General features: G+C 53.9%; 2 protein-coding genes across 3 annotated transcripts in view; one reads left to right on the top strand and one right to left on the bottom strand.

Moving 5' to 3' along the window:
- Positions 1 to 10424, bottom strand: part of utp4 (UTP4 small subunit processome component) — a 55242-nt gene extending 44818 nt beyond the window's left edge. The window contains exon 1 of the mRNA XM_041192256.1: positions 10266 to 10424. Coding sequence (XP_041048190.1) covers positions 10266 to 10424 — 159 coding nt within the window. The remainder of the gene's footprint in view (positions 1 to 10265) is intronic.
- Positions 10425 to 10471: 47 nt separating this feature from the next.
- chtf8 (CTF8, chromosome transmission fidelity factor 8 homolog (S. cerevisiae)) lies at positions 10472 to 25820 on the top strand. Of its 2 annotated transcripts, XR_005943603.1 has the most exons (4): positions 10472 to 10579; positions 10692 to 10809; positions 13662 to 13974; positions 25651 to 25820. XR_005943603.1 is itself a non-coding variant. In XM_041192260.1 (3 exons), the coding sequence occupies exons 1-3, from the start codon at positions 10551 to 10553 to the stop codon at positions 13917 to 13919; spliced, it is 405 nt and encodes a 134-aa protein (XP_041048194.1). In that variant the 5' UTR covers positions 10472 to 10550; the 3' UTR covers positions 13920 to 14111. The 2 variants fall into 2 exon arrangements, 1 of the variants encoding a protein (XP_041048194.1); XM_041192260.1 differs by lacking the exon at positions 25651 to 25820 and having other exon boundaries at positions 13662 to 14111.
- The last annotated feature ends 113 nt before the right edge of the window (positions 25821 to 25933 follow it).

Raw genomic sequence — 25933 nt, 5'->3', positions numbered from 1 at the left:
ATAAACATGCAATGCAGAAAGGAAAACCAGGAATGTACATATCGAATAACTTTGACATCACTAAGTGTTTCACATATAATGAATTACTTATTTTAAGTGTAGTGACCATTTTAACGTAGGAAAACACGTAAGCCAATTTGTGTACAGCAAGATCCCCCACCAGCAATTTGATGAATGACCAAATCGTCTGTTTTTAGCAATGTTGATTGAAGGATAAGTACTGATCAGGTGAAGTCCCATGTTTTTCTCTAAATAGTCCTGTTGGAGCGAGGCCTCACTCGAACTTTTCATTTATAACATGGTGCCCTCACTACAGAGCCTCCGATGGTACAGCGCTGAGCCTTCGACAATGCGACGCTCACTCAGTACTGACTCTTTGACAGGGCAGTGCTCCTTCAGGACTGACCCTTCGACAGGGCAGTGCTCCCTGCCTATAGTGTGGTGCGCTTTCGGTACTGACCCTCTGACAGTGTGGAGCTCCCTTGGCACGGGCCCTTTGACAATGCAGCGCTCCCTTGGTATTGACCCTCCGAAAGTGCAGCAGGATTTCAGTGCTGACCCTCTGACGATAGGATACTCCCTCAGTACTGACTCTGACAGTGCAGTGCACCCTCAGTACTGACCTCCGACAGTGCGACGCTCCCTCGGTACTGACCCACCGACAGTGTGACGCTCCCTCGGTACTGACCCTCCGACAGTGCGATGCTCCCTCGGTATTGACCCTCCGACAGTGCAGCGCTCTCTCTGTACTGACTCTCTGACAGGGCGGTTCTCCTTTGGTAGTGACTCTCTGACATTGCAGTAATCCCTCAGTACTGACTCTCCAACACTGCAGCACCTCCTCAGTACTGACACTCCGACAGTGCAGCGCTCCCGCGGTACTGGCCCTCCTACTGTGCAGCGCTCCCGTGGTACTGGCCCTCTGACAGTGCAGTGCTCCCTCAGTCCTGACCCTCCGGCAGTGCAGCATGATCTCAGTACTGACCCTTCGACAGTGCAACAGGATTTCAGCATTGACCCTCCGACAGTGCGGCGTTCCCTCGGCACTGACCCTCCGACAGTGCGGCGCTCCCTCGGTACTGACCCTCCGACAGTGCGGCTCTCCCTCGGTACTGACCCACCCACAGTGCGACGCTCCCTCGGTACTGACCCACCCACAGTGAGACGCTCCCTCGGTACTGACCCACCCACAGTGCGACGCTCCCTCGGTACTGACCCACCCACAGTGCGACGCTCCCTCGGTACTGACCCACCCACAGTGCGACGCTCCCTCGGTACTGACCCACCCACAGTGCGACGCTCCCTCGGTACTGACCCACCCACAGTGCGACGCTCCCTCGGTACTGACCCACCCACAATGCGACGCTCCCTCGGTACTGACCCACCGACAGTGCGACGCTCCCTCGGTACTGACCCACCGACAGTGCGACGCTCCCTCGGTACTGACCCACCGACAGTGCGACGCTCCCTCGGTACTGACCCACCGAAAGTGCGACGCTCCCTCGGTACTGATCCACCGACAGTGCGACGCTCCCTCGGTACTGACCCACCGACAGTGCGACGCTCCCTCGGTACTGACCCACCCACAGTGCGACGCTCCCTCGGTACTGACCCACCGACAGTGCGACGCTCCCTCGGTACTGACCCACCGACAGTGCGACGCTCCCTCGGTACTGACCCACCGACAGTGCGACGCTCCCTCGGTACTGACCCACCGAAAGTGCGACGCTCCCTCGGTACTGACCCACCGACAGTGCGACGCTCCCTCGGTACTGACCCACCGACAGTGCGACGCTCCCTCGGTACTGACCCACCGACAGTGCGACGCTCCCTCGGTACTGACCCACCCACAGTGCGACGCTCCCTCGGTACTGACCCACCCACAGTGCGACGCTCCCTCGGTACTGACCCACCCACAGTGCGACGCTCCCTCGGTACTGACCCACCCACAGTGCGACGCTCCCTCGGTACTGACCCACCACAGTGCGTCGCTCCCTCGGTACTGACCCACCCACAGTGCGACGCTACCTCGGTACTGACCCACCCACAGTGCGACGCTCCCTCGGTACTGACCCACCCACAGTGCGACGCTCCCTCGGTACTGACCCAACGACAGTGCGACGCTCCCTCGGTACTGACCCAACGACAGTGCGACGCTCCCTCGGTACTGACCCACCCACAGTGCGACGCTCCCTCGGTACTGACCCACCCACAGTGCGACGCTCCCTCGGTACTGACCCACCCACAGTGCGATGCTCCCTCGGTACTGACCCACCGACAGTGCGACGCTCCCTCGGTACTGACCCACCCACAGTGCGACGCTCCCTCGGTACTGACCCACCCACAGTGCGACGCTCCCTCGGTACTGACCCACCCACAGTGCGACGCTCCCTCGGTACTGACCCACCCACAGTGCGACGCTCCCTCGGTACTGACCCACCCACAGTGAGACGCTCCCTCGGTACTGACCCACCCACAGTGCGACGCTCCCTCGGTACTGACCCACCCACAGTGCGACGCTCCCTCGGTACTGACCCACCCACAGTGCGACGCTCCCTCGGTACTGACCCACCCACAGTGCGACGCTCCCTCGGTACTGACCCACCCACAGTGCGACGCTCCCTCGGTACTGACACACCCACAGTGCGACGCTCCCTCGGTACTGACCCACCCACAGTGCGACGCTCCCTCGGTACTGACCCACCCACAGTGCGACGCTCCCTCGGTACTGACCCACCCACAGTGCGACGCTCCCTCGGTACTGACCCACCCACAGTGCGACGCTCCCTCGGTACTGACCCACCCACAGTGCGACGCTCCCTCGGTACTGACCCACCCACAGTGCGACGCTCCCTCGGTACTGACCCACCCACAGTGCGACGCTCCCTCGGTACTGACCCACCCACAGTGCGACGCTCCCTCGGTACTGACCCACCGACAGTGCGACGCTCCCTCGGTACTGACCCACCGACAGTGCGACGCTCCCTCGGTACTGACCCACCGACAGTGCGACGCTCCCTCGGTACTGACCCACCGACAGTGCGACGCTCCCTCGGTACTGACCCACCGACAGTGCGACGCTCCCTCGGTACTGACCCACCCACAGTGCGACGCTCTCTCAGTACTGACTCTCTGACAGGGCGGTTCTCCTTTGGTACTGACTCTGACATTGCAGCACTCCCTCAGTACTGACTCTCCAACAGTGCAGCACCTCCTCAGTACTGACGTTCTGACAGTGCAGCGCTCCCGCGGTACTGACCCTCCGACAGTGCAGCCCTCCTGCGGTACTGACCCTCCGACAGTGCAGTGCTCCCGCAGTACTGGCCCTCCGACAGTGCAGCGCTCCCTCAGTCCTGACCCTCCGGCAGTGCAGCAGGATCTCAGTACTGACCCTCCAACAGTGCGGCGCTCCCTCGGTACTGATGCTCCGACGTTCCCTCGGCAATGACCCTTCGACAGTGGGGCACCTCCTCAATACTGACGCTCCGACAGTGCGGCGCTCCCTTGGTACTGACCATCTGACAGTGCAGCAGGATTTCAGTACTGACTCTTCAACAGTGCGGCACTCCCTCAGTACTGACCCTCTGACAGTGCTGCGTTGCTCAGTACTGATGCTCTGACAGTGCGGCGCTCCCTCAGTACTGACCTTTCGATTGTGCGGCACTCCCTCAGTACTGACCTTTCGATTGTGCGGCACTCCCTCAGTACTGACCTTTCGATTGTGCGGCACTCCCTCGGTACTGACCCTCCGACAGTGCAACATAATAGCAGTACTGACCCTCCAAAAGTGCAGCACGATTTCAGTACTGACCCTCTGACAGGGCGGTTCTCCTTTGGTACTGACCCTCCGATTGTGCGGTGCTCCCTCAGTACTGACCCTCCGACATTGCAGCCCACCCTCAGTATTGACCCATTGGTACTGACCCTCTGACAGCACGACGCTCCACCAGTACTGACCCTCCGACAGTGCAGCAGGATGTCAGTACTGACCCTTCAACAGTGCGACGCTCCCTCGGTACTGACCCACCGACAGTGCGACGCTCCCTCGGTACTGACCCAACGACAGTGCGACGCTCCCTCGGTACTGACCCACCCACAGTGCGACGCTCCCTCGGTACTGACCCACCCACAGTGCGACGCTCCCTCGGTACTGACCCACCGACAGTGCGACGCTCCCTCGGTACTGACCCTCCGACAGTGCGACGCTCCCTCGGTACTGACCCTCCGACAGTGCGATGCTCCCTCGGTATTGACCCTCCGACAGTGCAGCGCTCTCTCAGTACTGACTCTCTGACAGGACGGTTCTCCTTTGGTACTGACTCTCTGACATTGCAGTACTCCCTCAGTACTGACTCTCCAACAGTGCAGCACCTCCTCAGTACTGACACTCCGACAGTGCAGCGCTCCCGCGGTACTGACCCTCCGACTGTGCAGCGCTCCCGTGGTACTTACCCTCCGACAGTGCAGCACTCCCACAGTACTGGCCCTCTGACAGTGCAGCGCTCCTCAGTCCTGACCCTCCGCCAGTGCAGCAGGATCTCAGTACTGACCCTTCGGCAGTGCAATAGGATTTCAGCATTGACCCTCCGACAGTGCGGCGTTCCCTCGGCACTGACCCTCCGACAGTGCGGCGCTCCCTCGGTACTGACCCTCCGACAGTGCGGCTCTCCCTCGGTACTGACCCACCCACAGTGCGACGCTCCCTCGGTACTGACCCACCCACAGTGAGACGCTCCCTCGGTACTGACCCACCCACAGTGCGACGCTCCCTCGGTACTGACCCACCGACAGTGCGACGCTCCCTCGGTACTGACCCACCCACAGTGCGACGCTCCCTCGGTACTGACCCACCCACAGTGCGACGCTCCCTCGGTATTGACCCTCCGACAGTGCAGCGCTCTCTCAGTACTGACTCTCTGACAGGACGGTTCTCCTTTGGTACTGACTCTCTGACATTGCAGTACTCCCTCAGTACTGACTCTCCATCAGTGCAGCACCTCCTCAGTACTGACACTCCGACAGTGCAGCGCTCCCGCGGTACTGACCCTCCGACTGTGCAGCGCTCCCGTGGTACTTACCCTCCGACAGTGCAGCACTCCCACAGTACTGGCCCTCTGACAGTGCAGCGCTCCTCAGTCCTGACCCTCCGGCAGTGCAGCAGGATCTCAGTACTGACCCTTCGACAGTGCAACAGGATTTCAGTATTGACCCTCCGACAGTGCGGCGTTCCCTCGGCACTGACCCTCCGACAGTGCGACGCTCCCTCGGTACTGACCCACCCACAGTGCGACGCTCCCTCGGTACTGACCCACCCACAGTGCGACGCTCCCTCGGTACTGACCCACCCACAGTGCGTCGCTCCCTCGGTACTGACCCACCCACAGTGCGACGCTCCCTCGGTACTGACCCACCCACAGTGCGACGCTCCCTCGGTACTGACCCACCCACAGTGCGACGCTCCCTCGGTACTGACCCACCGACAGTGCGACGCTCCCTCGGTACTGACCCACCCACAGTGCGACGCTCCCTCGGTACTGACCCACCCACAGTGCGTCGCTCCCTCGGTACTGACCCACCCACAGTGCGACGCTCCCTCGGTACTGACCCACCCACAGTGCGACGCTCCCTCGGTACTGACCCACCCACAGTGCGACGCTCCCTCGGTACTGACCCACCCACAGTGCGACGCTCCCTCGGTACTGACCCACCCACAGTGCGACGCTCCCTCGGTACTGACCCACCCACAGTGCGACGCTCCCTCGGTACTGACCCACCCACAGTGCGACGCTCCCTCGGTACTGACCCAACGACAGTGCGACGCTCCCTCGGTACTGACCCACCCACAGTGCGACGCTCCCTCGGTACTGACCCACCCACAGTGCGACGCTCCCTCGGTACTGACCCACCCACAGTGCGACGCTCCCTCGGTACTGACACACCCACAGTGCGACGCTCCCTCGGTACTGACCCACCCACAGTGCGACGCTCCCTCGATACTGACCCACCCACAGTGCGACGCTCCCTCGGTACTGACCCACCCACAGTGCGACGCTCCCTCGGTACTGACCCACCCACAGTGCGACGCTCCCTCGGTACTGACCCTCCGACAGTGCGACGCTCCCTCGGTACTGACCCTCCGACAGTGCGACGCTCCCTCGGTACTGACCCACCCACAGTGCGACGCTCCCTCGGTACTGACCCTCCGACAGTGCGATGCTCCCTCGGTATTGACCCTCCGACAGTGCAGCGCTCTCTCAGTACTGACTCTCTGACAGGACGGTTCTCCTTTGGTACTGACTCTCTGACATTGCAGTACTCCCTCAGTACTGACTCTCCAACAGTGCAGCACCTCCTCAGTACTGACACTCCGACAGTGCAGCGCTCCCGCGGTACTGACCCTCCGACTGTGCAGCGCTCCCGTGGTACTTACCCTCCGACTGTGCAGCACTCCCACAGTACTGGCCCTCTGACAGTGCAGCGCTCCTCAGTCCTGACCCTCCGCCAGTGCAGCAGGATCTCAGTACTGACCCTTCGGCAGTGCAACAGGATTTCAGTATTGACCCTCCGACAGTGCGGCGTTCCCTCAGCACTGACCCTCCGACAGTGCGGCGCTCCCTCGGTACTGACCCTCCGACAGTGCGGCTCTCCCTCGGTACTGACCCACCCACAGTGCGACGCTCCCTCGGTACTGACCCACCCACAGTGCGACGCTCCCTCGGTACTGACCCACCCACAGTGCGACGCTCCCTCGGTACTGACCCACCCACAGTGCGACGCTCCCTCGGTACTGACCCACCCACAGTGCGACGCTCCCTCGGTACTGACCCACCCACAGTGCGACGCTCCCTCGGTACTGACCCACCCACAGTGCGACGCTCCCTCGGTACTGACCCACCCACAGTGCGACGCTCCCTCGGTACTGACCCACCCACAGTGCGACGCTCCCTCGGTACTGACCCACCCACAGTGCGACGCTCTCTCGGTACTGACCCACCCACAGTGCGACGCTCCCTCGGTACTGACCCACCCACAGTGCGACGCTCCCTCGGTACTGACCCACCGACAGTGCGACGCTCCCTCGGTACTGACCCACCCACAGTGAGACGCTCCCTCGGTACTGACCCACCCACAGTGCGACGCTCCCTCGGTACTGACCCACCCACAGTGCGACGCTCCCTCGGTACTGACCCACCCACAGTGCGACGCTCCCTCGGTACTGACCCACCCACAGTGCGACGCTCCCTCGGTACTGACCCACCCACAGTGCGACGCTCCCTCGGTACTGACCCACCCACAGTGCGACGCTCCCTCGGTACTGACCCACCCACAGTGCGACGCTCCCTCGGTACTGACCCTCCGACAGTGCGACGCTCCCTCGGTACTGACCCTCCGACAGTGCGACGCTCCCTCGGTACTGACCTTCCGACAGTGCGACGCTCCCTCGGTACTGACCTTCCGACAGTGCGGCGCTCCCTCGGTACTGACCCTCCGACAGTGCGATGCTCCCTCGGTATTGACCCTCCGACAGTGCAGCGCTCTCTCAGTACTGACTCTCTGACAGGACGGTTCTCCTTTGGTACTGACCTTCCGACAGTGCGACGCTCCCTCGGTACTGACCTTCCGACAGTGCGGCGCTCCCTCGGTACTGACCCTCCGACAGTGTGACGCTCCCTCGGTACTGACCCTCCGACAGTGCGACGGTCCCTCGGTACTGACCTTCCGACAGTGCAGCGCTCTCTCAGTACTGACTCTCTGACAGAGCGGTTCTCCTTTGGTACTGACTCTGACATTGCAGCACTCCCTCAGTACTGACTCTGCAACAGTGCAGCACCTCCTCAGTACTGACGTTCTGACAGTGCAGCGCTCCCGCGGTACTGACCCTCCGACAGTGCAGCCCTCCTGCGGTACTGACCCTCCGACAGTGCAGTGCTCCCGCAGTACTGGCCCTCCGACAGTGCAGCGCTCCCTCAGTCCTGACCCTCCGGCAGTGCAGCAGGATCTCAGTACTGACCCTCCAACAGTGCGGCGCTCCCTCGGTACTGATGCTCCGACGTTCCCTCGGCAATGACCCTTCGACAGTGCGGCACCTCCTCAATACTGACGCTCCGACAGTGCGGCGCTCCCTTGGTACTGACCATCTGACAGTGCAGCAGGATTTCAGTACTGACTCTTCAACAGTGCGGCACTCCCTCAGTACTGACCCTCTGACAGTGCTGCGTTGCTCAGTACTGATGCTCTGACCGTGCGGCGCTCCCTCAGTACTGACCTTTCGATTGTGCGGCACTCCCTCAGTACTGACCTTTCGATTGTGCGGCACTCCCTCAGTACTGACCTTTCGATTGTGCGGCACTCCCTCAGTACTGACCTTTCGATTGTGCGGCACTCCCTCAGTACTGACCCTCCGACAGTGCAACATAATAGCAGTACTGACCCTCCAAAAGTGCAGCACGATTTCAGTACTGACCCTCTGACAGGGCGGTTCTCCTTTGGTACTGACCCTCCGATTGTGCGGTGCTCCCTCAGTACTGACCCTCCGACATTGCAGCCCACCCTCAGTATTGACCCATTGGTACTGACCCTCTGACAGCACGACGCTCCCCCAGTACTGACCCTCCGACAGTGCAGCAGGATTTCAGTACTGACCCTTCAACAGTGCGCCGCTCCCTCAGTACTGACCCTCCAACAGTGCAGCGCTCCCTTGGTACTGATGCTCTGACGTTCCCTCGGCAATGACCCTCTGACAGTGTGGCACCTCCTCAATACTGAGGCTCCGACAGTGCGGCACTCCCTCAGTACTGACCCTTCGACAGTGTGGCGCTCCCTTGGTACTGACAGTTCAACAGTGCGGCGCTCCCTCAGTACTGACCCTCTGACAGTGCGGCAGAATAGCAGTACTGACCCTCCGAAAGTGCAGCAGGATTTCAGTACTGACCCTCCGACAGTTCGGCATTCCTCAGTACTGACGCTCCGACAGTGCGGCGTTCCTCAGTACTGAACTTTCGACAGTGCGGCGCTCCCTCCGTACTGACCCTTCGACAGTGCAGTGCTCCCTCGGTACTGACCCTCTGACAGTGCAGCGCTCCCTCAGTACTGACCCTCCGACAGTGCGGCATTCCTCAGTACTGACCCTCCGAAAGTGTGGTGCTCCCTCAGTACTGACCCTTTGACCGTGCTGTGCGATCTCAGTATTGACCCTTCAACAATGCAGAGCTCAGACAGTGAACGTTGAAAGGTTTGGGTTGTGTCTCCACCCCCGGGGCCCGGATTCCTTCTCCTCCTCCCCCCACACCGGGGCCCGGACTCCCCCCACCCCGGGGCCCGGATTCCTCCCGCCCCCCCCCGGGACCCGAACTCCTCCTGCACCCCCCCCACCCCCCCGCCTCCGGGACCCGAACTCCTCCTGCCCCCCCCCAACCCCCCACGGGCCCGAACTCCTCCTGCACCCCCCCCCCCACCCACCCACCCCGGGACCCGAACTCCTCCTGCACCCCCCCCACCCCCCCCGCCTCCGGGACCCGAACTCCTCCTGCACCCCCCCCCCACCCACCCACCCACCCCGGGACCCGAACTCCTCCTGCACCCCCCCCACCCACCCACCCCGGGACCCGAACTCCTCCTGCACCCCCCCCACCCCCCCCGCCTCCGGGACCCGAACTCCTCCTGCACCCCCCCCACCTCCGGGACCCGAACTCCTCCTGCACCCCCCCCACCCACCCACCCACCCCGGGACCCGAACTCCTCCTGCACCCCCCCCCCACCCACCCACCCACCCCGGGACCCGAACTCCTCCTGCCCCCCCCCAACCCCCCACGGGCCCGAACTCCTCCTGCCCTGCCCCCCCCCGGGACCCGAACTCCTCCTGCACCCCCCCCCCACCCACCCACCCCGGGACCCGAACTCCTCCTGCACCCCCCCCCCCCCCCCCCCCCCACACCCCCCGGGACCCGAACTCCTCCTGCCCTGCCCCCCCCCTGGGAGCCGAACTCCTCCTGCCCCCCCCCAACCCCCCCCCCCGGGACCCGAACTCCTCCTGCCCCCCCCCAACCCCCCACGGACCCGAACTCCTCCTGCCCCCCCCAACCCCCCCCCCCGGGGCCCGGACTCCTCCTGCCCTGCCCCCCCCCAACCCCCACCCCGGGGCCCGGACTCCTCCTCCTCCCTCCCTCCCCCACCACCAACCCCTGGACTCCTCCCTCTCCCAATACCTGGTCTCCCCGCCCCCGCCCCCGCCCCCGGGGGCCCGGACTCCCCGCGGTTGTTGTTACCTTTTCCTGGATGAAGTTTTGGGTGAAGTTGATGATTTCCAGGCTGCCGTCCTCCCGGGCCAGGGCCAGGCGCTCCCCCCGCCCATTCTGGGCCAGAGCGCGGATCCCGCTCGGAACAAACTGGAAGAAGCGGACCCGGTGAATGAGAAATTCGCCCATCCTGGGGGTTTGGAGCCGGGTCTCCTCGCGGTCCGCGTGTGCTCAACCTTCACCCGGAAACAAACCCCACCGAGCAGCGGAAGTGACGTGGGCGTGAAGCCGAGGGCGGGAAAAGCTGAGAAGAAAATGGTTCAAATCCCCGTCCAGCTGCCCCGGTGAGAGACCCGGACCCGGATCCCCCACAAGCCCCCTCCCCCCTCTTTATTTTATATTTCCAGCATCCGCACTAATTTGTTTTTAATGATTTTAAAAAATTTTTATTTTTAGTCCCGGAGATGGTTCTGGCTCCGAGTGGCTGATGCTGGAACTTCAGGGAGAAATCGAGTCCCGGGGCCACAGCGGCCTCCCTGGAAACCTGATGGGCGACCTGCACTTCAGCAGAGAGGTGACAACAACCGTCAAAACCCTAACCCCAACCCCCAGCCCCTGAACCCCGCTTCCCCATCCCCCCCACCACCGTCCCAGCCCCTGAACCCCGCTTCCCCATCCCCCCCCCCACCGTCCCAGTATCCCCCCCCCCAACCTCCCCGTCCCAACCTCCCCCGTCCCAACCTCCCCCGTCCCAACCTCCCCCGTCCCAACCTCCCCCCGTCCCAACCTCCCCCGTCCCAACCTCCCCCCTCCCAACCTCCCCCCTCCCAACCTCCCCCCTCCCAACCTCCCCCTCCCAACCTCCCCCCTCCCAACCTCCCCCTCCCAACCTCCCCCCTCCCAACCTCCCCCCTCCCAACCTCCCCCCTCCCAACCTCCCCCCTCCCAACCTCCCCCCTCCCAACCTCCCCCCTCCCAACCTCCCCCCTCCCAACCTCCCCCCTCCCAACCTCCCCCCTCCCAACCTCCCCCTCCCAACCTCCCCCCTCCCAACCTCCCCCCTCCCAACCTCCCCCCTCCCAACCTCCCCCCTCCCAACCTCCCCCCTCCCAACCTCCCCCCTCCCAACCTCCCCCCTCCCAACCTCCCCCCTCCCAACCTCCCCCCTCCCAACCTCCCCCCTCCCAACCTCCCCCGTCCCAACCTCCCCGTCCCAACCTCCCCCGTCCCAACCTCCCCCGTCCCAACCTCCCCCGTCCCAACCTCCCCCGTCCCAACCTCCCCCGTCCCAACCTCCCCCGTCCCAACCTCCCCCGTCCCAACCTCCCCCGTCCCAACCTCCCCCGTCCCAACCTCCCCCGTCCCAACCTCCCCCGTCCCAACCTCCCCCGTCCCAACCTCCCCCGTCCCAACCTCCCCCGTCCCAACCTCCCCCGTCCCAACCTCCCCCGTCCCAACCTCCCCCGTCCCAACCTCCCCCGTCCCAACCTCCCCCGTCCCAACCTCCCCCGTCCCAACCTCCCCCGTCCCAACCTCCCCCGTCCCAACCTCCCCCGTCCCAACCTCCCCCGTCCCAACCTCCCCCGTCCCAACCTCCCCCGTCCCAACCTCCCCCGTCCCAACCTCCCCCGTCCCAACCTCCCCCGTCCCAACCTCCCCCGTCCCAACCTCCCCCGTCCCAACCTCCCCCGTCCCAACCTCCCCCGTCCCAACCTCCCCCGTCCCAACCTCCCCCGTCCCAACCTCCCCCGTCCCAACCTCCCCCGTCCCAACCTCCCCCGTCCCAACCTCCCCCGTCCCAACCTCCCCCGTCCCAACCTCCCCCGTCCCAACCTCCCCCGTCCCAACCTCCCCCTCCCAACCCCCCCGTCCCAACCCCCCCCTCCCAACCCCCCCGTCCCAACCTCCCCTCCCAACCCCCCGTCCCAGTCTCCCCTCCCAACCCCCCGTCCCAGTCTCCCCCTCCCAACCCCCCGTCCCAGTCTCCCCCTCCCAACCCCCCCGTCCCAGTCTCCCCCTCCCAACCCCCCGTCCCAGTCTCCCCTCCCAACCCCCCGTCCCAGTCTGCCCCTCCCAACCCCCCGTCCCAGTCTGCCCCTCCCAACCCCCCGTCCCAGTCTCCCCTCCCAACCCCCCCGTCCCAGTCTCCCCCTCCCAACCCCCCGTCCCAGTCTCCCCCTCCCAACCCCCCGTCCCAGTCTCCCCCTCCCAACCCCCCGTCCCAGTCTCCCCCTCCCAACCTCCCCCGTCCCAGTCTCCCCCTCCCAACCTCCCCCGTCCCAGTCTCCCCCGTCCCAGTCTCCCCCTCCCAACCTCCCCCGTCCCAGTCTCCCCCCTCCCAACCTCCCCCTCCCAACCTCCCCCTCCCAACCTCCCCCTCCCAACCTCCCCCTCCCAACCTCCCCCTCCCAACCTCCCCCTCCCAACCTCCCCCTCCCAACCTCCCCCTCCCAACCTCCCCCTCCCAACCTCCCCCTCCCAACCTCCCCCTCCCAACCTCCCCCTCTCAACCTCCCCCTCTCAACCTCCCCCTCTCAACCTCCCCCTCTCCAACCTCCCCCTCTCAACCTCCCCCTCTCAACCTCCCCCTCTCAACCTCCCCCTCTCAACCTCCCAATCTCCCCCCCAGTCCCAATCTCTAAACCCCCCCCAAGACCCTGAGTGTCCTCGGCTCAACCATCTTCAGCTGCTTCATCAATGACCTTCCTTCCATCATAAGGTCAGAAGTGGGGATGTTCTCTGATGATTGCACAATGTTCAGCACCATTCGCGACTCCTCAGATACTGAACCAGTCCCTGTCCAAATGCAGCAAGACCTGGATAATATCCAGGCTTGGACTGACTATTGGCAAGTAACATTCACGCCACACAAGTGCCAGGCAATGACCATCTCCAACAAGAGAGAATCCAACCATCACCCCTTGATGTTCAATGGCTAGGAAGCCATTGAAGTGTCCCTCCAAGCTAGTCGCCATCCTGACTTGGAAATATATTGCCACTCCTTCACTGTCACTGGGTCAAAATCCTGGAACTCCTTCCCTAACAGCCCTGTGGGTGCACCTATACCATATGGACTGCAGCAGTTCAAGAAGGCAGCTCACTGCCACTTTCTCAAGAGCAACTAGGGATGGGCAATAGAGGATCAGTCATGATCACGTTGAAAAGCGGAGCAGGCTCAAAAGGTCCAAATAACCTGCTCCTCCTATTTTCTATGTTTCTGTTCTGTCCCTTTCAGGTGTGTAGCTTAGTGCCGTACCTGACTACTTTAGGTTATTAGCCCAAGGATGTTCCTGTTTGTTGTTCCTGCCTTTGCTATGGGGCACAATTAACTGTGCTTGATGTTGCTAATTAGTAAGATGGTTTTGCTTTGCTGTTTTCTGGATTGAGTAATCTCTGGTACATTTAATTCTCTCTCCCCTTCCCCAGGGAGTCCCAATACTGATAATTGGCCACCACATCCTGTATGGTAAAGTCAGCCGTCTGGAAAGGCCATTTGCGGTACTAGTAAAAAAGGCCACCACAAGGGCAGGAGCTGAGAGTCCGATGGAAATCGAGAAAGCTGAGCAAGGAGTGAGTGAAGAAAGTGTTTCATGTCGCTACCTAATCACCGCACTCATCAAGAGAAAAATCATCTTCAAAACCCGTCCAAAGCCTATTATTACGAATGTGCCTAAAAAGCTATAGTGGGACTGTGCCCACCGACAGGACTCTTCTGAACAGCAGATCTGCATATCGTCAGGTGACTGAATACTGGATATTAAGTGACTGTTTGTCTCCTGTTGTGACATTTGCAGAATGTCTGTAGCATTTTCTTCTGGAACTTTACCTCAAAGTAGATTGTTAAAAGATGAACCTATGTTTAAAACATATTTTATAGCAAACTCGTTGATTTTTTAAATTATATATAAATAATGAGTATTTCCTTTTGTCAGTCTTTCCTTCTCACTAACAATATATTGACAGGTAGCCATGAAATTGGGGTTTTAGTTGAAATAGAGACTTACAGGGAGAGCAAATATTTTTAGGAATATTTCACTGCGTGCAGAAATCAATATAACTAATCAGACGGTGTAACCCGTGTTGGCACACACACAATAGAATCTGCTCTACAACGTAATCTGTGCTGGCCTGGGCTATAGACAAAAGGACCTGGACCGGAACTGACACACTCCTGAGGTCCTTATCATCATAGATGCCAATCTTCAGATAATTTGTGATGTCTTGAAATGACTGAGTGCACTGTGTACTGCAAAAGCTATGGGCCCCGAGAACATCCTGGCAGTAGCGCCAAACCCTTTTGCCCCAGAACTAGATGCCCCCCTAGTCAGCTGTTCTAGTACAGGTACAACACTGGCATCTGTCTGAAAAGTGGAATACACAGCAAGATCTGGACAACATTCAGGCTTGGGCTGATGATCACCAAGTAATTTTCATGACATACAAGTGTTGTACAAGTTACAATGACCATCAACAAAATGATCATGTCCTGGGGAGGTAGTAGCATAGTGGTAATTTCACTTAACGAGTAACCCAGCGGCCCAGGCTAATGCTTTGGGGACATGGGCTCAAATCCCACTGTGGCAGCTGGTGGAATTTAAATTAAAATGAATAAAATCTGTAATATAAAGCTAGTCTCAGTAATAGTAATCATGAAACTATCGTTGATTGTCATAAAAATGCAACTAGTTCACTAATGCCCTTTGGGGAAGGAAATCCGCCATCCTTATCTGGTCTGGTCTACATGTGACTCCAGACCCACAGCAAGGTGAGCAGCTCTTAACTGGTCTCAAGGGCAGTTAGGGATGGGCAACAAATGCTGGCCTTGCCAGCAATGCCCACATTCCTGAAAGAATAAAAAGAGTTTGACCACCTCCCCTTGATGAAGGTTAACTGGATTACCATTGCTGAAACCCCATCATCAGCATCGAGGGGGTTACCATTGACCAGAAACTGAACTGGACCAGCCATATAAATACTGTGGCTACAAGAGCAGGTCAGAGGATGGGAATTCTGTGGAGAGTAACTCACCTCCTGACTCCCCAAAGCCTGTCCACCATCTACAAGACACGTCAGGAATGAGATGGAATGCTCCTCACTTGCCTAGAACCATAGAAAAGTTACGATGCAGAAAGAGGCCATTCAGCCCATTGTGTTTGTGCCAGCCAAGAAGAGAAATAAGAAACTAGCTGCTCGCTTTAATCCCGCTTTCCAGCACCTGGTCCATAGCCTTGCAGGTTACAGCACTCCAGGCCTAGATCCAGGTACCTTTTTCAATGAGTTGAGTGTTTCAGCCTCAACCACCAACTTAGGCAGTGAATTCCAGACACCCACCACTCTCTGGGTGAAAAAATTTTTTCTCATGTCCCCTTTAATCCTTCTACCAATCACCTTAAATCTATGCCACCTGGTAAATGACCCTTCAACCAGAGAGAATCAAGTCTTTCCTGTCTACCTTATCTAAGCCCCTCATAATTTTGTACACCTCAATTAGGTCACCCCTCAGCCTCTTCTGTTCTAAGGAGAACAGCCCTAGCCTATCCAATCTCCTCATAGCTGCAATTTTCAAGCTGGCAACATTCTTGTAAATCTCCTCTGTACTCTCTCTACAGCAATTATGTCCTTCCTGTAATGTGACCAGAACCAAACACCAAGTTCCAGCTGTGGCCTAACCAGCTTTTTATACAGTTCCATCATTACATCTCTGCTTTTGTATTCAGTACCTTGCCCAATAAAGGAAAGCATCCCATATGCTTTCTTGACCACCTTGTCCACCTGTTCTGCCACCTTTAAGGACCTGTGGACATGCACTCCGAGGTCTCTCACTTCCTCAACCCCTCTCAGTAACTTCCCGTTTATTGAGTATTCCCTTGCTTTATTTGCCCTCTCCAAATGCATTACCTCACACTTTTCCGGATTGAATTCCATTTGCCACTTCTCCAGCCACTCAACAAAAAGCATTGACATCATCCTGGAGTCGACAGCTACCCTCTTCACGATCAACTACACAGCTAATTTTCGTGTCATCTGCAAATTTCCCAATCATGCCTCTCACATTTAAGTCTAAATCATTAATATATACAACAAACAGCAAGGGCTCCAACACTGAGCCCTGTGGAAACCCACTGGAAACCATTTTCCATTTGCAAAAACGTCCATCGACCTTTGTTTCCTGCCACTGAGCCAATTTTGGATCCAACCTGCCACCTTCCTTTCACTTTCCTGTCCAGTCTGCCACGTGGGACCTTGTCAAATGAACTCCATATAGACAGCATCCACTGCATTGCCCTCATCAATCCTCCTTATTACCTCAAAAATTTGTATTAAGTTGTTAAGAGATCTTCCCCTAACAAAACCATGCTGACTATCCCTGATCAATCTGCCTTTCTAAGTGACAGTTTATACTGTCTCTCAGAATTGATACCAATAATTTGCCCACCACTGAAGTCAGACTGACCAGCCTATCCCTCGCACCCTTTTTAAATAATGGTACAATATTCGCAGACCTCCAATCCTCTGGTACCTTCCCAGTATCTAATGAGGAATGGAAAATGATCCTCAGAGCATCCTCTATTTCCTCCCTGGCTTCCTTCAACAGGCTGGGATACAATCCATCCGGCCCTGGTGATTTATCCATATTCAAAGATGTCAGTCCCTCCAGTACTTCCTCTCTCACTATGCTTATTGTATCTAATATTTCACACTCCTCATTAACTAGAATGTCTGCATCATCCCTCTCCTTAGTGAAGACGGAGACAAAGTAGTCACTGAGAACTCTGCCCGCATCTCCAACCCTCAAGTTACCATGTAATCTCTGATAGGCCCTACCCTTTCCTTAGTTATTCTCTTGCTCTTAATGTACTGGTAAAACATCTTTGGCTTTTCTTTGATTTTACTTGCTGATATTTTTTCATATCCTCTGTTTGCTTTCCTAATTTCTGTTTTTACTTCACCCCTGTACTTTCTAGACTCCTTTACAATATTAAGAATTTTGTGACTGTTATAAGCTTTCTTTTTCTGTTTTATCTTACCCTGTATGCTTCTGGATAACCAGGGTCTCTAGATTTGACAGTACCACCCTGTTTCTTTATGGGAACATGTTTACACTGTCTGTGCCTGTAGAATCTCCCCTTTGAATGATTTTACACAGTTTTTCCTTCGAATAGCTGAGTCCAATCTCGCCAGCTCACCTCTGAGCTTCATAAAATTGTCTTCCCCCAATTTAGAACTTCTACTCCTGTCCTATCTTTGTCCTTTCCCATAACTGTGCTAAATCTAACTGTATTTTGGTCACTATTTCCAAAATGGTCCCCCACTGCTACTTCATCGACTTGCCCAGCTTCATTTCCTAAAGCTAACTCTAGAATTGTATCTGTTGCATGCTGGGTAAAAAGTTCTCTTGAATGCAGTTCAAGAACTTTACACCTGTGCCCTTCACACTGTTTATATCCCAGTTGATAGTAGGGTAGTTGAAGTCCCCAACGATTACTGCTCTATTGCTTTTGCACACAAATCTTTCTACATATTTGCTCTTCTAACTCCCTTACATGAGAACACAATAAATAGGAGCAGGAGTAGAACGTGCGGCCCCTCGAGCCTGCTCCGCAATTCAATAAGATCGTGACTGATCGTTTGTTTCGATTTCCACGTTCCCATCTAACCCCGATAACCTTTGATTCCCTTGCCTAACATGAATCTATCCATCTCTGCCTTAAAAATATTCAATGACCCTGCCTCCACCACTTTCTGAGGCAGAGAGTTCCAAAGTTACACAACCCTCTGAGAGAAAAAAAATCTCCTCGTTTCTGTCCTAAAAGAGTGACCCTAATTTTAAAACAGTGCCCCCAAGTTCTGGACTCACCCACAAGAGGAAACATCCTTTCCATGTCCACCTTGTCAAGGCCGTTCAGGATCTTGTATACTTCAATCAAATCACCCCTCACTCTTCTCAACTCCACTGGAAACAAGCCCAGCCTGACCAACCTTCTTCATAAGACAACCCACTCATTCCAGGTATCAATCTAGTAAACCGTCTATGAACCGCCTCCAATGCATTTACATCCTTAAATAAAGAAACCAAAACTGCACACAGTATTCGAGAGGTGGTCTCACCAACGACCTGTATAACTGAAGCATAACATCCTTACTGTTGTGTTCAATCCCTCTCATAATAAAGCATAGCGTCCATTAGCCTTCTTAATTACTTGCTGTACCTGCATATTAACTTTTTGTGACTCATGTACTAGAACATCTAGATCCCTCTGCACCTCAGAATTATGCAGCCATACTCCATTTAAGTAATATTCTGTTTTTTTGTTCTTGCCAAAGTGAACAACTTCACATTTTCCCACATTCGACTCCATTTGCCAGATCTTTGTCCACTCACTCAACCTATCTATGTCCATCTGCAACCTCCTCATTTCCTCTTCACACCACACTTTTCCACTATTTGGGGGTCTATAGTACACTCCTAGCAGTGTGGCTGCCCTTTTTTAAATTTCTGAGCTCAATCCATATGGCCTCATTTGATGCTTCATTTAGTATTCATCCCTCCTCACAATTGATTCTTTAACCAATAATGCTACACCCCCCACTTTTTTTATCCTCTATCCTGCCTGAAAGCTCTATATCCAGGGATGTTGAGCTGCCATTTTTGCCCCTCTTTAAGCCAAGTTTCCGTTATAGCGATGATATTATGCTGCCATGTGTCCATCTGTGCCCTCAGCTCCTCTGCTTTATTTACTATGCTCCTTGCATTTACACATATAACTTTTAACACTGCCAAATTCCTGTGCTGTACACTTTTTAACATGTGCTGCTTCTGTCTTTTAGAATCACTCACTAATTTTCCATTTCCTGTTCCCTGCTCTGAATTTGTCCCCAGGTTCCCACCCCCCTGCCAGTTTAGTTTAAACCCCTCCAACAGCGCTAGCAAATCTCCCTATGAGGATATTCGTCTCAGTCCTGTTCAGGTGTAGACTGTCTGACCTGTACAGGTCCCACCTTCCCCAGAACCGGTTCCAATGCCTCAGAAATCTGATGCCCTCTCTCCTGCACCAGCTTTCCAGCCACATGTTTATTTGCTCAATTCTATTATTTCTATACTTGCTTGCACGTGGGTCTGGCAGTCATACTGAGATTACTGCTTTCAAGGTCCTGCTTTTCGATCTCCTTCCTGGCTACCTAAAGTCTGCTTTCAGGACCTCATCCCCTTTCCTACCTAAAGCATTGGTACTAATGTGGACCATGACCTCTGGTATTCACCATTCCCCAGAAGAATGTCCTGTAGCCGCTCGATGACATCCTTGACCCTGGCACCAGGGAGGCATTCTGGAGTCATGTCTACTGGCACAGAAACGCCTGTCTGCTCCCTTTAATGATTTCCCTCTCACTACTGCTCTTTCCCTCTTCTTTCTCCTCTCCTGTACAGCAGTGCTATCTGTGGTGCCACAAACCTGGCTCTGACTGCATTCCTCTGAGGAACCAATGCTCTCACCGGTATCCTAAACAGAAAACCAATTGGTGAGTGGGACCCTAGGGGACTCCTGCACTACCTATTTAATTTTCTTGGACTGCCTGGCGGTCACCTATTCCCTTTCTGCCTCCAGGCTCCTAAGCTGCGATGTGACCACCTCTCTGAACATGCTATCTATGCAGCTCCCAGCCCTAGAAACATAGAAAATAGAAGCAAGAAGCAGTCATTTGGCCCTTAGAGCCTGCTTCGCCATTCGATATGATTATGGCTGATCCTCTACCTCAACACCATACTCCTGCTCTCTCCCCATACCCCTTGACGTCTCTAGAGTCTCAAGATCTATTTCCTTCTTAAATATATTTAGTAACTTGGCCTCCATATAATCCTTGATGATGCGCCACAGTGACTCTAGCCGCTGCTCGAGCTCCAACGCCCGGAGCTCAAGGTTCTGCAGCTGGTGACACTTTCTGCACATGTGGCTGTCTAGGACACTGGTAGCATCCATAACTTCCCACATATTACAAGACACGCATTCCATACGAGCAAGCTGTCCCTCTATGGCTTCAATTTACTTCCTTGCATGAACTTTGGTTTACTTATGCAACTTTATTTTAGTTGGCTTCGACTTACCTTTATTTCCCAATTGCTTGTGTTTCTTACTTAAATGTAAGTAACCCCTTCTTTTAAAAAGAATGTGTTGTTCTAATTTTCAGCTACTTGATGACACTCCCTAACAGCAGTTTCTCACCAACCAATGAACTTGCCTGGATGAGTGCAGCTCCAACAACACTCAAGAAGCTCGACACCATCCAGGACAAAGCAGCCCATTTGATTGGCACCCCTTCCAGTCCCTCAAGGAGGGTTAATGAGCGTAGTGTTGTTGATATTATGTATAAGGACTTTCAGAATGCATTTGGCAAAATATCAGACGATTCACTTGTTAGCAAAATTGAAGTCCATGATTAAAGGAACAGCAAGAGCCTGGATACAACTGGTGAAGGACAGAAGGTGGAGAGTGGTGGTGAGCAACTGTTTTTCACACTGGAGGAAAGTGTACGGGCGAGGCCCCAGTTGTCAGTTTTTTTCTTTATTCTTTCATGGGATGTGGGCATCACTGGCAAGGCCAGCATTTGTTGCCTATCCCTAATTGCCCTGAGCCAAGTTTCCAATAACACAAAACTTGGAATTATAGTAAACAATAAGAATAGTATCAGACTTCAGGAGGATTTAGACAGGTGACGTCACAGACATGTGGCAAATGGAATTTAATAAAGAGAGTATTATGCATTTTGGCAGGAAGAATGAGGAGAAACAATATAAAATAATGGTACAATTTTAAGTGGCTTGTGGTAACAGAGATTTGGAGGTGTATTTACACGAATGTTTGGCAGGACAAGTGCAGGCTGTTAAAAAGCAGAAAGGATCATTTGCTATATAAACAGGCATAGAGTACAAAGCAAGGATTTTGTGTTAATCCTTTATAAAACACTGGTTACATCTCAGCTGAAGTATTTTGTTCATTTCTGGATACCGCATTTTAAGTTAAGGCCTTAGAGAAGAGATTTACTAGAATGGTGCCAGAGATGAGGGGCTTCAGTAATATGGAGAGATTAGAGAAGCTAGGATTGTTCTCCTTAGAGCAAAGAAGGTCAAGAGGAACTTTGGATGGACGTGTTCAAAATCATGAAGGGTTTTGATGGAGAAAGTCAAGAGAAGTGACATAAGGAACATTATTTGACAGAGCGAATTGTTATCTGGAATGGGCTGCCTGAAAGGGTGATGGAAACAGATTCAATAAGAATTTTCAAAAAGGAATTGGATAATGCAGGAAATGGAGAAATTGTAAGGGTATAGGGAAAGAGCACGGAGATGGTGGAATTTGAATTCAACAATAATCTGGAATTAAAAGTCTAATGATGACCATGGAACCATTGTCAATTGTCATAAGAACCCATCTGTTTGGTTAATGTCCTTTAGGGAAGGAAATCTGCCGTCCTTACCTGGTCTGGTCTACATGTGACTCCAGACCCACAGCAATGTGGTTGACTCTTGAACGCCGTCTGAAATGGACTAGCAAGCCACTCAGTTGTATCAAACCGCCCAAAAGCCTCAAAGGAATAAAACTGGATGGACCACCCAGCATCGTACTAGGCACCGGAAACGACAAAGGCAGACTCAGCCTGTCAGCCCTGCAAAGAACATAAGAACATAAGAAATAGGAACAGGAGTAGATCGTTCGGCCCCTCAAGCCTGCTCCGCCATTCAATAAGATCATGGCTGATCTTCTTGTGTTTCTATTTCCACATTCCCATCTAACCCCGATAACCTTAGATTCCCTTGCCTGACAAGAATCTATCTACCTCTGCCTTAAAAATATTCAATGACCTCGCCTCCACCACCTTCTGAGGCAGAGAGTTCCAAAGTTGCACAACCCTCTGAGAGAAAAAATTCCTCCTCATCTCTGTCCTAAAAGGGTGACCCCTAATTTTAAAACAGTGCCCCCTAGTTCTGGACTCATCTACAAGAGGAAACATCCTTTCCACATCCACCTTGTCAAGACCGTTCAGGATCTTGTATACTTCAATCAAATTACCCCTCACTCTTCTAAACTCCAGTGCAAACAAGCCCAGTCTGTCCAACCTTTCCTCACAAGACCACCCATTCCAGGTATCAATCTGGTAAACCTCCTTTGAAACGCCTCCAATGCATTTACATCCTTCCTTAAATAAGGAGACCAAAACTGCGCAGTTTTCAAGAGGCAGTCTCACCAGTGCCCTGTATAACTGAAGCATAACATCCTTACTTTTAAGTTCAATCCCTCTCTTAATAAAGGATAGCATTCCATTAGTCTTAATTACTTGCTGTACCCACATGACTCATGTACTAGAACACTTAGATCCCTCTGCACCTCAGAATTATGCAGCTGTTCTCCATTTAAGTAATATTCTGCTTTTTTGTTCTTCCTGCCAAAGTGAACAACTTCACATTTTCCCACATTCGACTCCATTTGCCAGATCTTTGCCCACTCACTCAACCTATCTATATCCATCTGCAACCTCATGTCCTCTTCACAACATACTTTCCTACCTATCTTTGTGTTATCTGTAAATTTAGCTACCATGTCTTCACTCCCCTCATCCAAGACATTGATGTAAATCGTAAAAAGTTGCAGCCCCAGTACAGACCCCCATAAGAGCATAAGATAGGAGCAGAAATTAGGCCATTCGGCCCATCGAGTCTGCTCCTCCATTCAATCATGGCTGATAGGTTTTTCAACCCCATTCTCCCGCCTTCTCCCCATAAACTTTGATCCCCATACCAATCAAAAACCTATCTATCTCGGTCTTAAATACCCACAATGAACTGTCCTCCACAGCCTTCTGTGACAATGAATTCCATAGATTCACCACTCTCTGGCTAAAGAAGTTTCTCCTCATCTCTGATCTAAAAGGTCTTCCCTTTACTCTGAGGCTGTGCCCTCGGGTCCTAGTCTCTCCTACTAATGGAAACATCTTTCCCACGTCCACTATCCAGGCCTTTCAGTATTCTGTAAGTTTCAATCAGATACCCCCTCATCCTTCTAAACTCCATCAAGTATAGACCCAGAGTCCTCAAACATTCCTCATATGCTAAGCCTTTCATTCCTGGGACCATTCTCGTGAACCTCCTCTGGACTCTCTCCAGGGCCAGAACATCCTTCCTGAGATACGGGGCCCAAAATTGCTCACAACATTCTAAATATGGTCTGACCAGAGCCTTATAAAGCCTCAGCAGCACATCCCTGCTTTTATATTCCAGTCCTCTTGAAATAAATGCCAACATTGCATTTGCCTTCTTAACTACCGACTCAACCTGCAAGTTAACCTTAAGAGAATCCTGGACTAGGACTCCCAAGTCCCTTTGGACTCCAGACTTCTGAATTCTCTCCCCATTTAGAAAATAGTCTATTCCTCTATTCTTCCTACCAAAGTGCATGACCTCACACTTCCCCATGTTGTATTCCATCTGCCACTTCTTTGCCCATTCTCCTAACCTGTTCAAATCCTTATGCAGCCTCTCCGCCTCCTCAATGCTACCTGTCCCTCCAGCTATCTTTGTATCATCTGCAAACTTAGCCAGAATGCCCTCAGTTCCTTCATCTAGATCATTAATGTATAAAGTGAAAAGTTGTGGTCCCAACACTGACCCCTGCGGAACTCCACTAATCACTGGCCGCTATCCTGAGAAGGACCCCCTTATCCCCACTCTCTGCCTCCTGCCAGACAGCCAATCTCCTATCCATGCTAGTACCTTGCCTCTAACACCATGGGCTCTTATCTTACTGAGCATCCTCCTGTGCGGCACCTTGTCAAAGGCCTTCTGGAAGTTCAAGTAGATATCATCCATTGGCTCTCCTTTGTCTAACCTACTCATTACTGCTCAAAGAACTCTATCGGATTTGTCAGGCATGACCTCCCCTTGATGAAACCATGCTGACTTTGCCCAATTATACCATGCACTTCCAACTATTCTGAAATCTCATCCTTAATAATGGACTCTAAAATCTTACCAATGACCGAGGTCAGGCTAATCAGCCTGTAATTTCCCGTCTTTTGCCTCACTCCCTTCTTAAACAGGGGGTTACATTAGCGAAGTTCCAGTCCTCTGGGACCCTCCCTGACTCCAGTGATTCCTGAAAGATCACCACTAATGCCTCCACTATCTCTTCAGCTATCTCCTTCAGACCTCTGGGGTGTAATCCATTTGGTCCAGGTAATTTATCCACCTTAGATCTTTAAGTTTTCCTAGCACCTTCTCCTTGGTAATGGCCACCATACTCACCTCTGTCTCCCAACTCTCTTGAATTTTGGGGATGTTACTCATGTCTTCCACCGTGAAAACTGACGTAAAGTACCTATTCAGTTCCTCTGCCATTTCTTTGTTCCCCACTACTGCTTCTCCGGCATTTTCCAGCGGCCCAACGTCCACTTTTGCCTCTCTTACCTTTTATATATCTAAAAAAACTTTGGCAATCTTCTTTTATATTACTGGCTAGTTTACCCTCATATTTAATCTTCTCCCTCCTTATTTCTTTTTTAGTTGTCCTCTGTTGGTCTTTGTAGGCTTCCCAATCCCCTGGTTTCCCACTGCTCTTCGCCGCATTGTATGCTTTTTCTTTATCTTTTACGCTGTCCCTGACTTCCCTTGTCAACCATGGTTGCCTCGTCCTCCCTTTAGTATGTTTCTTCTTCCTAGGGATGAATTTTTGCTGTGTCTCCCAAATTACTCCCAGAAACTCCTGCCATTGCCACCCCCGTGGGACTCCACTCATCACATCCTGCCAATCATAAAAAGACCCATTTATGCATACTGAACTGCACTAGCCATATAAATACTGCGGCTGCAAGAGCAGGTCAGAAGCTAGGAATCCTGCGATGAGTAACCCATCTGACTTCCCAAAGCCTGTCCACCATCTACAGGGCACAAGTCAGGAGTGTGATGGAATACTCCCCACTTGCCTGGATGAGTGCAGCTCCAACAACACTCAAGAAGCTTGACACCATCCAGGACAAAGCAGCCCATTTGATTGGCACCACATCCACAAACATTCAGTCCCTCCACCACTGACGCATAGCGGCAGCAGTGTGTACCATCTACAAGATTGGCAATAAATGCTGGCCTAGCGAGTGAAGCCCACCTCCCTTGAATGAATAAAAAAAAAGCACATTGGACAGAATGGCCTCCTGTGCTATGTCTTTATGATTCCAACTGTTCTGTACTGATTCACTGTTTCCCTATCACCAAAGTACTGAAGTCTTTGGGAAAATATGTAGAGTAAGCAATTTACTCCATAATTTTCTGGGACTGGTGTGCCATAAACCGGGCTCCACAATGTAGATGTGACTACAGTGATGAAAGTCTCCAGGAAATTCTGGATGTTAACTTTTTAATCTTGCTCCACAGATGCTGCCTGGCCTGCTGATGGTTTCTGTAACAGTTCACACTTGATAACAATGACTCTAACACATGGACTGGAAACACCAACAGTAAGGTTCAGGTATTAAATCTTTATTTTGATAAAAGTTCATATAAAACATCAGAATTTAAAACCCCAAAGTGATTGTAAAAAATAAATGTTTTGAATAGAAGCCTGGGCAGGAATTACAATCACTGTTTTCCCAATGTGTACCTAATTAGAATCACCTTACAAACAAACATGACTTTGGATTTCACCAACAATGTTATA

The sequence above is a fragment of the Carcharodon carcharias genome, chromosome 7 (genome assembly GCF_017639515.1).
Source record: "Carcharodon carcharias isolate sCarCar2 chromosome 7, sCarCar2.pri, whole genome shotgun sequence".
In the NCBI taxonomy this organism is placed as follows: domain Eukaryota; kingdom Metazoa; phylum Chordata; class Chondrichthyes; order Lamniformes; family Lamnidae; genus Carcharodon; species Carcharodon carcharias.
This window is presented reverse-complemented; position numbering and strand designations above follow the sequence as displayed.

Bases quoted from the DNA above. Each gene is read 5' to 3' on its own strand.
- chtf8 (XM_041192260.1), top strand. From the start codon at position 10,551: ATGGTTCAAATCCCCGTCCAGCTGCCCCG. The intron at 10,580-10,691 runs GTGAGAGACCCG...TTTTATTTTTAG, and splicing joins ATCCCCGTCCAGCTGCCCCG to TCCCGGAGATGGTTCTGGCT. The intron at 10,810-13,661 runs GTGACAACAACC...CCCCTTCCCCAG, and splicing joins ACCTGCACTTCAGCAGAGAG to GGAGTCCCAATACTGATAAT.